Raw genomic sequence first — 14,680 nt, forward strand, 5'->3', positions numbered from 1 at the left:
TTAACAGACATAAAAGGAGAAATTGCCAATAATACATACATATAGACAAATAATTACCATATAGTTTAAGGGCAATAATAGAAGCAGGAACAAGGTGAAAGTCACGTAGAGGAGAAAGTGATTAACTCAGAATTCAGGGTTTTAGGGGAAGGTATCATAGAAGAAGGAAGTGTCCAAACTGGTTTTTAAATGATGAGTAGAAAATTTCCCACCAGAGGAAACAGGATGGGCAAAAGCCTGGAGGTTACAATGAGTTCAGTGATTCATTATTGCTGGAGCTTTAAGCACAAAGGGGAAGCATGAAGGGAGATGAGGCTCCAGAGAAAGTCCAAGGTCAGATCACAAAGGGTACCCTACGGCTTATCAGGGAGTTTGAACTTTATTCTACAAGCAGTAGGAGGCCCTTTAAGTATGGGGACATGATCAAATCTATGTTTCAGGAATATTACCTTCAAGCTATTGTGGAATTTAGGTTGCTAGCTGTATAGTGGGTACTAGGGTTGGCTTGATTGATAGTAACCCAAAATAACACTACTTTAAAAAACTATGTCCAGAGATCCATATGGCATCAAAGTCCCCATGGTGTCAAAGACTCAGCCTCTTTTTATATTGTTGCTCTCATGTGTGGCCCCAATCTAATGTCTAAGATGGCAGTATCCACAATACAGGCAGCAAACTTAAGTAGGGACACAGTAAAAGAGGACAAACTGTGCCCACCAACTGTCTTCTTAAGAAGATTCCCAGAAACTTCCACATGACTCTTCTACTTACCTCCCATTGGCCAGAGCTTAGTCACATGGTCACACCCAGCTGCAATGTAAGCAGGGAAGTGAGGCAGAACAAAACAGAAACACAGGCAACTGGTAGTTTTTGCCACTGAGAAATAAGACACTGGAAGCACTGGAAGGGGGGTGGCAATAAAGAGACTACTGCAGTATTGCAGTGAGAAATAATGTGTTTGTGAAGATGAAGAGTGAAGGCAAGATCTGAGAGCTGTTTGGCAAGCAGATAGTTTAAGAGTTTGTGATCTAGTGAACGGGGTGATGGCTCTTGGTTTCTGGCTTGAGTGATTGAGTAGCTAGAAGTATCACCATGGAGAATTTTCACCATCATAAAACAGATAGAAGGAAAAAAACAAAATGAGAAACAAAAAGCAAAATAGTTTGGATTTGACTTAAAAGCAAAAGGGGAGATACAAGTATCCAAATAACATAGGATGCTGGGCATTTCCTTCCATTCAAGACAGTGGGATAGGAAAACTTCCAGACCTAACTGACACCAACTAGAAGAAGGACTGAGGGCAAGTGAGTTCATCCTCTGGACCTTAATTTTCTCATCTGTAAAATACAAAAGTTTCACTAGATAATGTCTAAGTTCTCATCAGCTGTAAAACTATTTGATTCACTAATCAGACCAGTCACCTGTGCTAACCATCAGGATGAAGTACACAACCTGGCATCACTCCAGTCCATGCGCGTTCCTTGCCAATGGAGAAAAGTAATTGAGGCGATATAAGTTCAAGTAAACACAATTTCCTGTGTAGTTGTTTCACATCTCTTTTCAACCTGGCTGTTGGAAACCTGGTTTAGTGCAGTCTGGTGGTATTAAACTTTGGCAAATTTACAAAATCTCTCATTAAGGTGGAGGTGGTTTTGCAAATTTCATTTCAAGATCACTTTAAAAGGTTTTACTTGGGGGAAAACGATTACTTTTCCTATTATGTCCATAAGTCTACATGTGGTAGCTGAAAATATCTCCCTTGAGTTAAGAAGTATTTTCCCTTTTGGTTGGTCAAGTACACATTGTTCCACCTACTACAAAGGATTAAAATGACTTGTTTCATCACAGAGCAAAGTAATGGCCACAGCATGTTATTTTGGGCAGAAAGAACACTTTGTAATTGCTAATTTCCTATATCCAAATTCAGCTGAAGATTGCAGCCTGAGTCTACAGTACTTTGCAAGTCTTAACAAGCAGGACCCAAGGATGCTACCAGGCTTTGTAAAATGCCAGTGAATCTAGACTAGCAGGGAGTTTGCTAAGGATGAGCTTTTAGAAAGGAATGTTCAAACCCAAGACCCCAAGTGCCTTATGGAGATGTGAAAGAGTCTGCAGGACACAACTAGTAGACTCAGATGTTTGCTTTGGCCGGTGTCTCTCTTCTCATCTTCATTGTGTTCTGTGCCTACAGGCAGCTGTCCTCAAGGTCAGACTCTTTTTTAAAAAATCAGCAACTTAAATGAGAACCAGTAGTGTTTTCAGCAGGTATAATCCATTTTACTTGGAAAGTGTTTCAACTACTATTTCTTTTGATACAAAAAAGTTTGGAAATCTGATATAAATATAATATTTTTGAACTCATCTCTTAGCACCAAATTTACATTTCTCAGCCAAAGAAAAATATTCTTTACTGAATAAGTATTAGATCTCAGTCTACAGTGAAAACACACATTTTCCAAGTGGCCAAAAGAAAACAAATGCTAATAAAACTATGATGATATAATCAACTTTGAAGCCACAGTTTTATATCCCTCTGGTTCCCAAATAATCTTCAACCCTGTCAGCTGTATTTTTTAATTAATTATTCTTTGCACTTGAAAAACAGACCTTAAAATGCAAATGTCTTTACTCTTTATCAAAACATTACATTTAGGCCCATTTTCAGGATATGGGACCTGGAGTTCAGGGTTACAGCTGATACCACCGAAATACTGCATACCTGATTAGGTTTATAAAATACCTTGAATTATGTAAAATCTGTGAATTCTCAAAATCCCAAACACTGTGTAGGACTTTTGCCAGCCAAAAACTTGAGGTGTGTGCAAGAGCCACTGTGCTATTTGGCAAAAAGAACAGGCTCGTGTAACCACTGAGCAATACTCAAGGCCAGGGGTTCCCAACCCCCAGGCCACGGACTGACAATGGCCTGTTAGGAACTGGGCCGCACGGCAGGAGGTGAGCGGCGAGCAAGCGAAGCTTCATCTCTATTTACAGCCGCTCCCCATCCCTCGCATTACCGCCTGAGTTCGGCCTTCTGTCAGATCAGCAGCTGCGTTAGATTCTCATAGGAGCTCAAACCCTACTGTGAACTGTGCATGTGAGGGATCTAGGTTGCACGCTCCTTATAAGAATCTAATGCCTGATGATCTGAGGGGGAGCTGAGGCGGTGATGCTAGCGCTGGGGAGCGGCTGCAGATACAGATCATCATTAGCAGAGAGGTCTGACTGCACAGAGACCATAATAAATCAATTGCTTGCAGACTCGTATCAGAATCCTATCAGTGAGTGGCAAGTGACAATTAAGCTGAATCTGGTGGCAGGCTTTATAGTGGCAAGTACTACAATTGTACAGCTGCATCTTGTGGCAGCCTTTAAGTCAGAATCTGACACGTATTTTAGTCCATGCTTGGCCCACCCATTATTTTATTTACCTCTGCCATCCACTCCTCTTTCCCACACTGCGCACTTGTCTCAGTCACAGTTTTGGTAAGCCCACAAGCTAACCCTAGCCAAAATGAGTAAAAAACAAATGTTGCTGGAGAGCTTCTTTGAAAAGGGGAAAGACCTAATGATGAGACAGGAGAAGACTCTAAGACTGCCAACAAAAAGAAAGCTGCATTTAAAAGAAAATACCGAGAGTCCTACTTAAATCACGGGTTCACTGCAACAGGTGATTCACATTCTCCAAGCCCACTTTGTATAATATGTGGTGACCCGCTATCCAACGAAGCCATGAAACATTCAAAACTGCTTTGCCACATGGAGACCAAGCACCTGCATTAAAAGACAAGCCTTTGGAGTTTCTCAAAAGAAGAAAACGTGAACACGAAGAACAGAAGCAATTATTGAAGGCCACCACTTCATCAAATGTGTCTGCACTGAGAGCATCATTCTTAGTGGCTAACCGCATTGCTAAAGCTGAGAAGCCCTTAGTATTGGTGAAGAGTTGATCCTGCCTGCTGCTAAGGACATTTGTCATGAACTTTTAGGAGAGGCTGCAGTTCAAAAGGTGGCACGTGTTCCTCTCTCGGCTAGCAACATAACTAGACAAATTGATGCAATAGCAGAGGATACTGAGGCACAAATTTTAGAGAGGATTAATGAGTCACCAAGGTACTCAATCCAGGTTGACGAGTCTACCGATGTTGACAACAAGGCAGCAATGTTCGTTTTGTGAAATATCTTTTTCAGGAGGGCGTGCGTGAGGATATGTTATGTGCACTTTTGTTGCCAACAAACACTACAGCTGCAGAACTATTCAAGTCTGAATGATTACATATCAGGAAAACTGAATTGGTCACTTTGTGTCAGTATGTGCACGGACAGAACGGCTGCCATGACTAGACGGTTTTCTGGTTTCACTACTCAGGTCAAAGAGGTCGCTTCTGAATGTGAGTCTATGCACTGTGTCATCCATAGAGAAATGCTGGCTAGCTGAAATATGTCACCTGAACTTAACAGTGTTTTGCAGGATGTGATTAAAATTATCAACCACATTAAAGTACATGCCCTTAACTCACATCTGTTCACACAGCTCTGTGAGGAGGTGGACACAGAGCACACACGTCTTCTCTGATACACACAAGTGAGATGGCTTTCTAAAGGTAGATCACTGGCCACAGCTTTTGAGTTACAAGAGCTGCTCCAGAGATTACTTTTAGAAAAACAGTCACCGCTGGAAACACATTTCAGTGACACAGAATGGGTCGTAAAACTTGCTTACTTGTGTGACGTGTTCAACCTGATCAACGAACGCAATGTCTCTTCAGGGGAGAACGACAGCTGTGTTCAAGTCGGCAGATAAAGTGGCTGCATTCAAAGCCAAACTAGAATTATGGGGGCAATGAGTGAACATTGGGATTTTTGACATGTTTCAAACATTAGCAGAGATTTTGAAAGAGACTGAGCCAGGGCCTTCTTTCTCCCAGCTGGGGCATGATCACCTGTCTCAGCTTTCAAAAGAGTTTGAGCATTACTTCTTAACCACAAAAGACACCCAAAGTGGGAAGGAATGGATCCGCGACCCATTTGTGAATAATCGACTTTGTCCGTGCTAGAAGAGGATCAACTGCTTGAGATCGCCTTAGAAGTATGTGTGAGACAACTTCAAATCTCCATACGTTCTGGATTGAAGTCAAGGTGGAATATCCTGAGATTGCCACAAAAGCACTGAAAAGTCTGCTTCCGTTTCCAACATCCTATCTTTGTGAAGCAGGGTTTTCTGCAGTGATGGCAACCAAAACAAGATTACGGAGTAGACTGAAGATAAGTAACACACTTGGGTGTCACTGTCTCCCATTCCCCCCAGATGGGACCATCTAGTTGCAAGAAAACAAGCCTAGGGCTCCCACTGATTCGGCATGATGGTGAGTTGTATAATTATTTCATTATATATTACAATGTAATAAGACTAGAAATAAAGTGCACAATAAATGTAATGCGGTTGAATCATCCCGAAACCATCCCCCCACCCCGGTCCGTGGAAAAATTGTCTTCCACGAAACTGGTCCCTAGTGCCAAAAAGTTGGGGACCGCTGCTCAAGGCCAAGCTTGTCCCTTCCTAGCAAGGTGACCTTGGGTAAACCACTTAGCCTCTCTCACACAATTAATTTCTGATTGTTTCAATTGTTCTTTAAGTGAGAAAAATCATGAATATGTTGCATATGTTAGATAGATAGTCTATCTATCCAATCTATACCTATCTATCATCTATCTATCTATCTATCTAACATCTATCTATCAATCAATAAACTAGCAGCTTAATTCCTGTAGTTGCTGAAGCCTAAATCCCAGGAGTCATCTTGTCTCCTCACCTCTCACAGCTCACTTCTAATCTACCACTGAATTCTGCCAGCATTTCCTTCCGAATGTACCTGGAATCTGACCTTGTCTCATCGCCTTCATTGCACATTGTTGAGCCCAGCACCACGAGCTCTCCTTCGATGGTGGCATTCTTTTTTTTTCTTTCTTTTAGCTCCTTCAAGCTATTTTCAATACAGAAGCCAACGTGGGCTTTTTAAAGCCGAAGTCAGATTGTTACCGAGTCTAAGCTTATACTGCTTGTCACATGACAGGCCAATAATCGAGAGATGAATTGTTGGGAAAAGGAATAGTGACTTTATTTGGAAAGCCAGCAAGCTGAGAAGATGGCGGGCTCATGCCCCCAAAGAACCGTCTTGCCTGAGTTAGAATTCAGGCTCCTTTTATGCTATAAGGGGAGGGGGTAAAGTCAGACACTTCCTGGTTCCCATCTGCTTCCCGAAGGATGTGTTCATTTCTTCCTTCCTGCAGTCATTCACAGGTGGGCCTGGTGAGGATGTTTCCTGTGAGCTAAACAAAGGTATTTTAGCTTAATGCTCATTACCTGGGAAGTAGGGTTCCCAGAGATGGGCCATTACGTATAATGTAAGCCTATAGGCAACATCCCTTTAGTGATTAACTTGTAATAGAATACAAATGTTCTTCCTTATTACAAGATCCTGTCAGCCCTTGGCTCAGTGACCCATCAGACCCTGAGGGTCTGGACTCTCCATCAGTCTCACTCCTCTCCCATCACTCTCTAACCCCTCCCCCCGCCTCTGGTCCCTCTGCCCCAGCCTCACCAGCCTCTTGCCAGACAGCCCTTGCCTCAGATCTCTGTATTGTTGCTTCCTCTGCCAGCAGAGGCTGGTTTACTAACCCAGGTTTGAGTTAATAAGGACAAAACATTAGCATTGAATCATTGGGAATGAAAAAGGTACAGTAAATCTAGAGCACATTTAAGAGTGAGATATTATAAAACTCAGTGACAAATTGGAGCAAGGGGATTAAAAGGGTAAAAATAAATCTATGTTCCTATATTAACTAAAGATATTTTAAAATATTTTGTTATATCATTAAATAACATCATATATTATGTAACATAAAGTTTTTCATGTATGGAATTAGTATGCATTTCAAAGTCAGCATTTCAAAGTATCTCCTAACTCTAAAATTCTATAATTAACAAGTACTAAAAAATAATTATGTAAATCAAATACAGATATGCTTTCCCACATAACTGTGCTTATAGAATATTGATGCAGTCTTAATTAAATACCAGATTTAGGTTACTGTATGTAAGAAGAAAATTTTTCAGCTATGCGGTCTTATGAGAAGTATTTTTCTACTTCCAGAAATAATTTACTGAGAACCAATGAACTTTTAATTTTCTTGCCTAGTGAGATCTCATTTTGAGCATTCCACCTTTCTCTTGAGAGACTGGATGTGTGTGTGTGTGTGTGTGTGTGTGTGTGTGTTGTATGTGTGTTTAATGAATTCACTAGTTCATCCACAAGCCAAAAAATTTAAATGGGTCACCGATTTGGGACAACTCAGCTACCTATTATTTCTTGTATGCATAAAGTAAGACTGGTATTTTTAAAAAAAGGAACTTGTATTTCAACCTACGTGGATCAGATAAAGAAAGGCTCTCCCTGCCTGTCCCATGACCCAATGCCAAGGAAAAAAAAAAGTTTAAATAGTTCTAACTTATTAATAGCCTATCCAGAGAGCAAGGCTTCTGCCTTTGGATCATGCTGCAGTTTCTTTACAGCAGTATGTGCACAGCACATTAGAGGAACACTTGTTAAAAATGCAGATGCTTGAGCCTCATCCCAGAACTTCTGAAAGGGATCTCTAATGCTGGAGCAGGAATTTGCTCCCCTAGTTAACTTACATATGTTAAAATTTGAAGATTACTGCAAAGAAAGTATATTCCACATTTGGTATGAAAATGAGCACCTAATGAGCATTGATTGAGGATTCTAAGTCAATATATAGAAAATATTCCCTTAACATATCAGGCATATGTTTCGTGCTAGGCACTAGGCACTGTTAAGAGCACTGGGTGTACAGTTGTTATTATATTTATTGTAATTATTATTGTTATATAGCAGCTTTATTCAGAGGTCATTTATATACAATACAATTCACCCATTTAAAGTGTGCTATTTAACGGTTTTCGGTATATTCAGAGTTGTGCAACCATTCCAACGATTAATTTTAGAACATTTTGATCATTCTCAAAAGAATCTCCATAACCTTTAGCTATAACCCCTCACCTCCCCAGCCTAAGGCAAACACTAATCTAGCTTCTGTCTCTATGGATATGCGGTAAACATTTGCGTACAAGTTTTTGTGTTGACATACGCTCTTAGGTTCTTACATAGAGTGGAATTGCTGGGTCAAATTGCAACTCTATGTTTAACTTTTAGAGCAACTGCCAAACTGTTTTCCAAAGTAGCTGCACCATTTTACATTCCTACCAGCAATGTTTGAGGATTCTGATTTCTCTACATTCTCACCAACACTTGTTATTATCTGTCTTTTTGATAATAGTCATTCTATAATATGTATGAAGTGGTATTGATCTGAATTTCCGTCATGACTATGTCAAGCATCATTTCATGTGCTTATTGGCCACTTGTATATATTCTTTGGGGAAATGCCTATTCAGATCCTTTGCCAGTTTTTTAAATTGAGTTACTTATCTTCTTGTTATTGAGTTGTAAGTGTTCTTCCATATAGTCTAGATAGTCCCTTATCAGATATATGATTTGCAAATATTTCCTACCATTCTATGGATTTTTTCATTTTCTTGATAATGTCCTTTATTACACAAAAGTTTTTAATTTTGATGAATTCCAATTTATTTTTTCTTTTGTTGCTCATGCTTTTGGTGTCATATCTAATCATCTGTTTCCAAATCTGAAGTCATGGAGATTTACTCCTGTATTTTCTTCTAAGAGTTTTATAGTTTTAGCTCTTACATTTAGATTTTTGATCACTTGAACTAATTTTTGTATATGGTTTGAAGTAGGAATCCAACTTTATTCCACTGCATGTGAATGTCCAGTTGTCCCAGCATCATTGGTTGAAAAGATTATTCTTTCCCTCATTGAATAGTTTTAGCACCCTGTAAAAAGTCAATTGACCATAGATGTGAGAGTGTATTTCCGGATTCTCAATTCTATTCTACCTATCTATATATCCATCCTTATGCCAGTACCATACTGCCTTGACTACGGTGGCTTTATAGTCAGTTTTAAAATCAGGAAGTGTGAGTGCTTCAACTTTGTTCCTCTTTTAAAAGATTTTTTGGCTATTCTGGGCCCCTTGAGTTTCCACATGAATTTTAGGTCAGCATGTCAATTTCTACAAAGAAGCTAGGTAGGATTCTGATAGGGATTATGCTAAATTTGTAGATCATTTAGGGGTGTATAACCATCTTAACAATGTTAAGCCTTCCCCTTCCAATCTATAAACATAAGATGTCTTTCTATTTATTGAGATCTTATTTAATTTCTTTCAACAATTTTTTATAGTTTTCACAGTGTATGTTCTGCACTTCTTTTGTTACATGTATTCTTATGTATTTTACTCTTTAATGCTATTGTAAATGGAATTTTTCTTAATTTTATTTTTAATTGCTCATACAAGTATATAGAAATAAAATTGACTTTTGCATATTGATTTGTATTGTGCAACCTTGCTGAACTTCTTTATTCTAATAGCTTTTTAGCAGATTCTTTAGGATTTTCCATATATAATATCATGTCATTTGCTAATAGAGATAGTTTTACTTCTTCATTTACAGTTTGGATGCCTTTTATTTCTTTTGCTTGTCTGATTGCCCTGGACAGTACTTCTAGTACAATGTTGAATAGGCAAGAGTGGACATCCTTCTTTTATGGAGATCTGACCTTAGGGGGAAAGCTTTCAGTTTTCCCCATTAAGTATGACTTGAAAACAAAAAACACAAACAAATATAAAAACAGTCTTACCCTTATGGAGTTTATAGTCTAATAGAGGAAACAGATAAGAATCAAGTATTTGCAAACTCTCTCCTTTTGGGCTTTTTTGGAGGTTTCATTACATATGCATGATTGATTAAATCATTGGCCATTGGAGATTGAACTCAATCTCCAGCCCCTACCACATACCCAGAGGTCTGAGGGGTGGGAATGAAAGTTCCACCCTGCTAATCACACAGATGGCTCCCCTGGCAACCAGCCCCCATCCTTAGGTGGGGTCCAAAAGCCACCTCATTAACATAACAAAAGACATATTGATCACTATCATAACTTAGGCAATTCCAAGGGTTTTAGGAGTCAGTTCTGATTATACTGCTGAGAAATGACCATATGGCTGGTGTTATGTACTAGAGGTAAATTAAAGGCCAAAGCTTTCTCTTTGTCAAAACAGGAACTACTATTCTTTTTGTCCCTAAAGCATCTGGTTTTAAAACATCTGAATTCATCTCCAATGGAGGCATCTCTTTTGCTGACGAAATATGAGGAGCAACTAGGCAGTACAGTTGGTTAGTCAGTTGTCAAGATTGGTAATGTAATCATAGTTATTTTATTTCTCTGACCCTCTGAACCTATTAGGACTAGGAAGGATCATTCTGAGACAAAGAAAATTTGAATACCTCTAAGTCACAAAATTTAGTAGAAAACAAAAATTGTCCCAAATTTATCACTCTTTTGATTAAATTCTATTATTCTAGGCATCTACTTCTAACATGGAAACTTGACAGATAGGAATAATTGATATTAAAAGGCGTTAAATCTAGGTTAGAAAATGTATTGACTTTTATTTTCCCCTGACCTCTTTCCCTCTCTTGAAGGAGTGGTCTTCTATAATTTAATCCTGATTCAGCACCCTTCCATAGTTACTAAGATTTACTTTTAAGTCTTCAGATAATGCTACATTTATATACAGCGTCTTTTTCAGCTCTGAATTTGGAGAAATTCCAAAGTCTATGTATATCTGTAGATTCCCAAGAGGTAAACCACAAAGTCAAAGGAGCTTAGTTCAAAGAATAAGGAGGGCAAGTAACCTGAGGCCTCTGTGCCAACAATATTCACTACTTTGGCCAAAACTTCTCAATTATAGGACCTAGGTTGGGGCAGGGAGAAGGAGCAAGGATCCTAAGGAATTTTTCAGAATTATGCAGATTTTTCTTTAGTTCATACCTGTTTCTTGCTGAAGCCGACAATGAGATTATTTTTAATTATAGAATCTTTTAAGTAAGTGACTGTTGTGATTTTTTATAGGTTCCAGAGCAATATTGTCATTTGGCGACAGACCTCCCTAAAGTGAATTATGTCTTTGTATGCAATCTACTGATGAACAGGTATGAAAATAACAGCTGATTTAAGTTAATTGTTAAATTGTAGAATGATAAGTTTGAAAGTAAACTTTGCACATCAACTTGACCATCTTCTGTTGATACAGATATATAGACTGGGCTATTTAGATCTGAATAAATTGTGAAGCAGATGGTACTTAAAGGTGAAGGGAGGAAACCACCAAGTTTTTTGGCCACTCTAGCATCCTTGTTAAGTCTTGAAAAACATGGAGCTAACATATAATCTCCTTTTCCTCAGTAAGGAAACATTTGATATTTGTTGGCTACGGGGCCCATGATGCCAGGGTTTTTATATCTTCACCTGGACAAGGAGGGATAAAAGTAGGGTAGCGAAAGAGATCGGGGGAAATAAAAGTAAACACATTATCCAACCTAGATTTAATCCTTTTTAATATCAATTATTCCTATCTGTCAATTTTCCATGTTAGAAGTAGATGCCTAGGATAATAGAATTTAATCAAAAGAGTTTGGAACAATTTTTGTTTTCTACTAAACTTTGTGACTTAGAGGTATTCAAGATTTCTTTGTCTCAGATCACCCTTCCTAGTTCTAATAGGTTCAGAGGTCAGAGAAATAAAATAACTATGATTACATTACCAACCTTGACAGTTGACTTACCAACTGCACTACCTAGTTGGCTCCTCATATTTCATCAGCAAAAGAGATGCCTCCATTGGAAATGAATTCAGATGTTTCAAAACCAGATTCTTTAGGGATAAAAAAAATAGTAGTTCCTGTTTTGACAAAGAAAAAGCTGTCTTTGGCCTTTAATTTACCCCTAGTACATAACACCAGCCATATGATTATTTCTCAGCAGCATAATCAGAACTGGCTCAGTAACAGGCATGTTGTCCATCGTGATAGCTTATGTACAGCTTCTCTGGGATGCTACCAGTGAAACTGTATCTCATATGCCTTTTCTTGCTCTTTTTCTGGTTGGAGAGGTTGGTATTCAAAACGGAAAATTTATCTACTAACTTAAATTAGTTCCAAGGAGACCAAAGTTCACTGTTCATGCAGGATTATATCCCATGTCCTTAAATACATGATCTCACTTAGTTCTTGTAACAACTTTGTAAAGGAGGTATCTATTTTCTGTTTTTGAAGAAGAGGAGATAGATCTCGGTTAAGTAGCTAACCAAAGTCACATAGTTTTTGAGAGACAACTCTCAATTCAATTTGAGGTTTGTCTAATTCCAAAGGCCAGGCTTTTCCAACCTAGTTTCAAGAAGGAAAAGTCCCGAGAGTACCCAAACCACTTGTTATATCTGGCCCCCGAACATATCAAATCCATAGTGTAGCTTCGATCATAAAAGAGGTTGATGATCATTTGGGTATAAATCAGGCACACTTCATAGTTATTAAGGTAAAAGTAATTTTTTAGATAAAAGTAATCTATTTTTCAACGAATTACTATAAAGACTGATTGTCTACATATTATCAACCTCACCAAGCATACAGGGCATATCTGTGGTATTATGCCAGTCCCTGGAGATATGAGGATAAATAAGATAGCCCATACCCTTTATCTCACAGCGTCATGATAGAGATAGATCTGAAATAATGTCTATAATCAGGAGTGTCATTCAAGATGTTTACTAACTATACTGAAAAAGCACCAAGTAATCAGAATAGACACTGACTATCTATAGCTAGTATGCCTGAAGTGCATACTTATTGCCTATCAGCTTTGCCTTTAATAATGTAATTGATACTCAAATAGAGAAATGTGGAACATAGATGGAGAGGGATGGACGACAGGGATGAAGGTGGTCATGTACAACTACAAATGATCTGAACCTTGAAGGATAAGTGGGATTTTCCATTGGACAAAAGAGGACAGGACATTTTAGGCAGAGGAAACAACTATAATAAAAAAAGGCTGCATATGAGGTATCTAAAACAGTGAAATTTATAGAATCAGAGTCAATAGTGGTTGCCAGGGCTGGGGAGAGGGGGATGGGGAGTTACTAATCAACAAGCATAAAGTTTCAATTAAACAAAATGGGTGTGTTCTCAAGATCTGCTGTACAACGTTGTACCTATAGTCAACAATTGTTGACTCTATTGTACACTTAATTTGTTAAGAGGGTAGATCTCATGTTAAATGTTATCACAATAAAATAAAATTAAATATAAGTAAATAAACAAGCAAACAAACCAAGGATGGGCAGCACTGAGAAATATCTAGTAACCTGCTGTGGTTAGATTATGGGGCTTGTGGGTAGAAATGGCTAGAGATGATGGTGGAGAGTCATTTAGGCCAAATCATGAACTAAGCTAAGGATTTTTTACTTTCTTCCCTGGGCATCAGAGAACTCAAACAATTACATCTCTGCTTCAGACAGTTTTGGTGATACTGTAGAGAATATACTAGAGGGAGACCATTTAGGGGCTATTTCAATAGTTTAGGAGAAATAGGATGTGAGTCTATAATGGTATTGTTGCAAAGAGAAGGGGCTGGAGGCAAGAGACATTTTTGACTATCTGTAATGGCTGATTGAGTATATTGAGGTGGAGAAGAAATAATCAAGGAGTCCAAAGCACTTGGCTTGAGCAACGTTATTGATTTTACTTGAGATTTTACAGGCAGATGGAGATAATATCTCCAGTATGTTTGGAAAGTGAGCAAGATAATTATCCTGGTTCTGTGCATAGCATGTCATGCGGAACACCCAGATGGTGAAATGAAATAGTCAATTGGAAATACAGATGACGGACAGTACCTGTTCTATACCATATGGATGGATATCCTTATATATATGCATATGCATATTTTTTAACTTAATAGACAACTCACAGCCTAAGGAGGAAACACTTTAAAACTAAGATATGTAGTTTTATGGTTTGAGTCAATTTATAAATCGCATATCATAATTTATAAATATCAAAAGTATTCAAAAACTAAGTTTGGCTTATTTGGATATCTCATTGAGCTAACAAGTCCAAGGTTAGATCTTGATTGCCTTACAAGTGAGTTTGATTAGCAAATATTCCTGAGACAAGCCTTTGAAAAGTCTTTTTATTATTTTGCTCTAGTGAATTTCAAGATTGCGTGTTGTCACATAGTAACAGATGGCACATAAAACTCCAGTACTGACTCAGCAAATGACAACCACAGGAATTGCTCAATATCGATGCATGGTCTGAATCGGCTCTAGTCTACTCCAATGGTAGTGAGTCTTCATTGGAGTATTAAACAGCTTCCTCCTTTACATGGTTTGGCATTAAACCAATTCACATATACATGTAATATGTTGTGTGATCAATATTTCTAGTCATACGGAAAGCATATTCTATTGTATTTGGTTACCTGTCCTCACGGGGCTCCCCAAGGAAAAAAACTACAGAGTTGAGTTGTTTGTTTTTGGCACATTCTCACCTACCAGTGTCACTGCTTTCCCAACCTTTAGGCACCTAAGTCGTCAAACTTACTCTGCTTGCCCAAAGGCACCACTAAAGTATTTCACTCAAACCTGCCCTTTCCGTGTGCCTGGACCACCTTTC

General features: G+C 38.5%; 1 protein-coding gene across 8 annotated transcripts in view; it reads left to right on the top strand.

Moving 5' to 3' along the window:
* Positions 1 to 14,680, top strand: part of LMNTD1 (lamin tail domain containing 1) — a 437,115-nt gene that overhangs the window by 348,814 nt on the left and 73,621 nt on the right. For 4 of the 8 annotated variants that reach the window (XM_082419814.1, XM_082419811.1, XM_082419813.1 and 1 more), the window contains one exon: positions 11,079 to 11,158. The exons of 3 other annotated variants lie outside the window; for them this stretch is intronic. In XM_082419814.1, coding sequence (XP_082275940.1) covers positions 11,138 to 11,158 — 21 coding nt within the window. In that variant the 5' untranslated portion in view covers positions 11,079 to 11,137. Of the gene's footprint in view, positions 1 to 4,816; positions 11,159 to 14,680 lie in introns of those variants that run through there. One more of the 8 variants, XM_082419816.1, reaches the window with a different exon arrangement.

Source organism: Balaenoptera physalus (genome assembly GCF_965194825.1).
Source record: "Balaenoptera physalus genome assembly, chromosome: 13".
NCBI classification, from domain to species: Eukaryota; Metazoa; Chordata; class Mammalia; order Artiodactyla; family Balaenopteridae; genus Balaenoptera; species Balaenoptera physalus.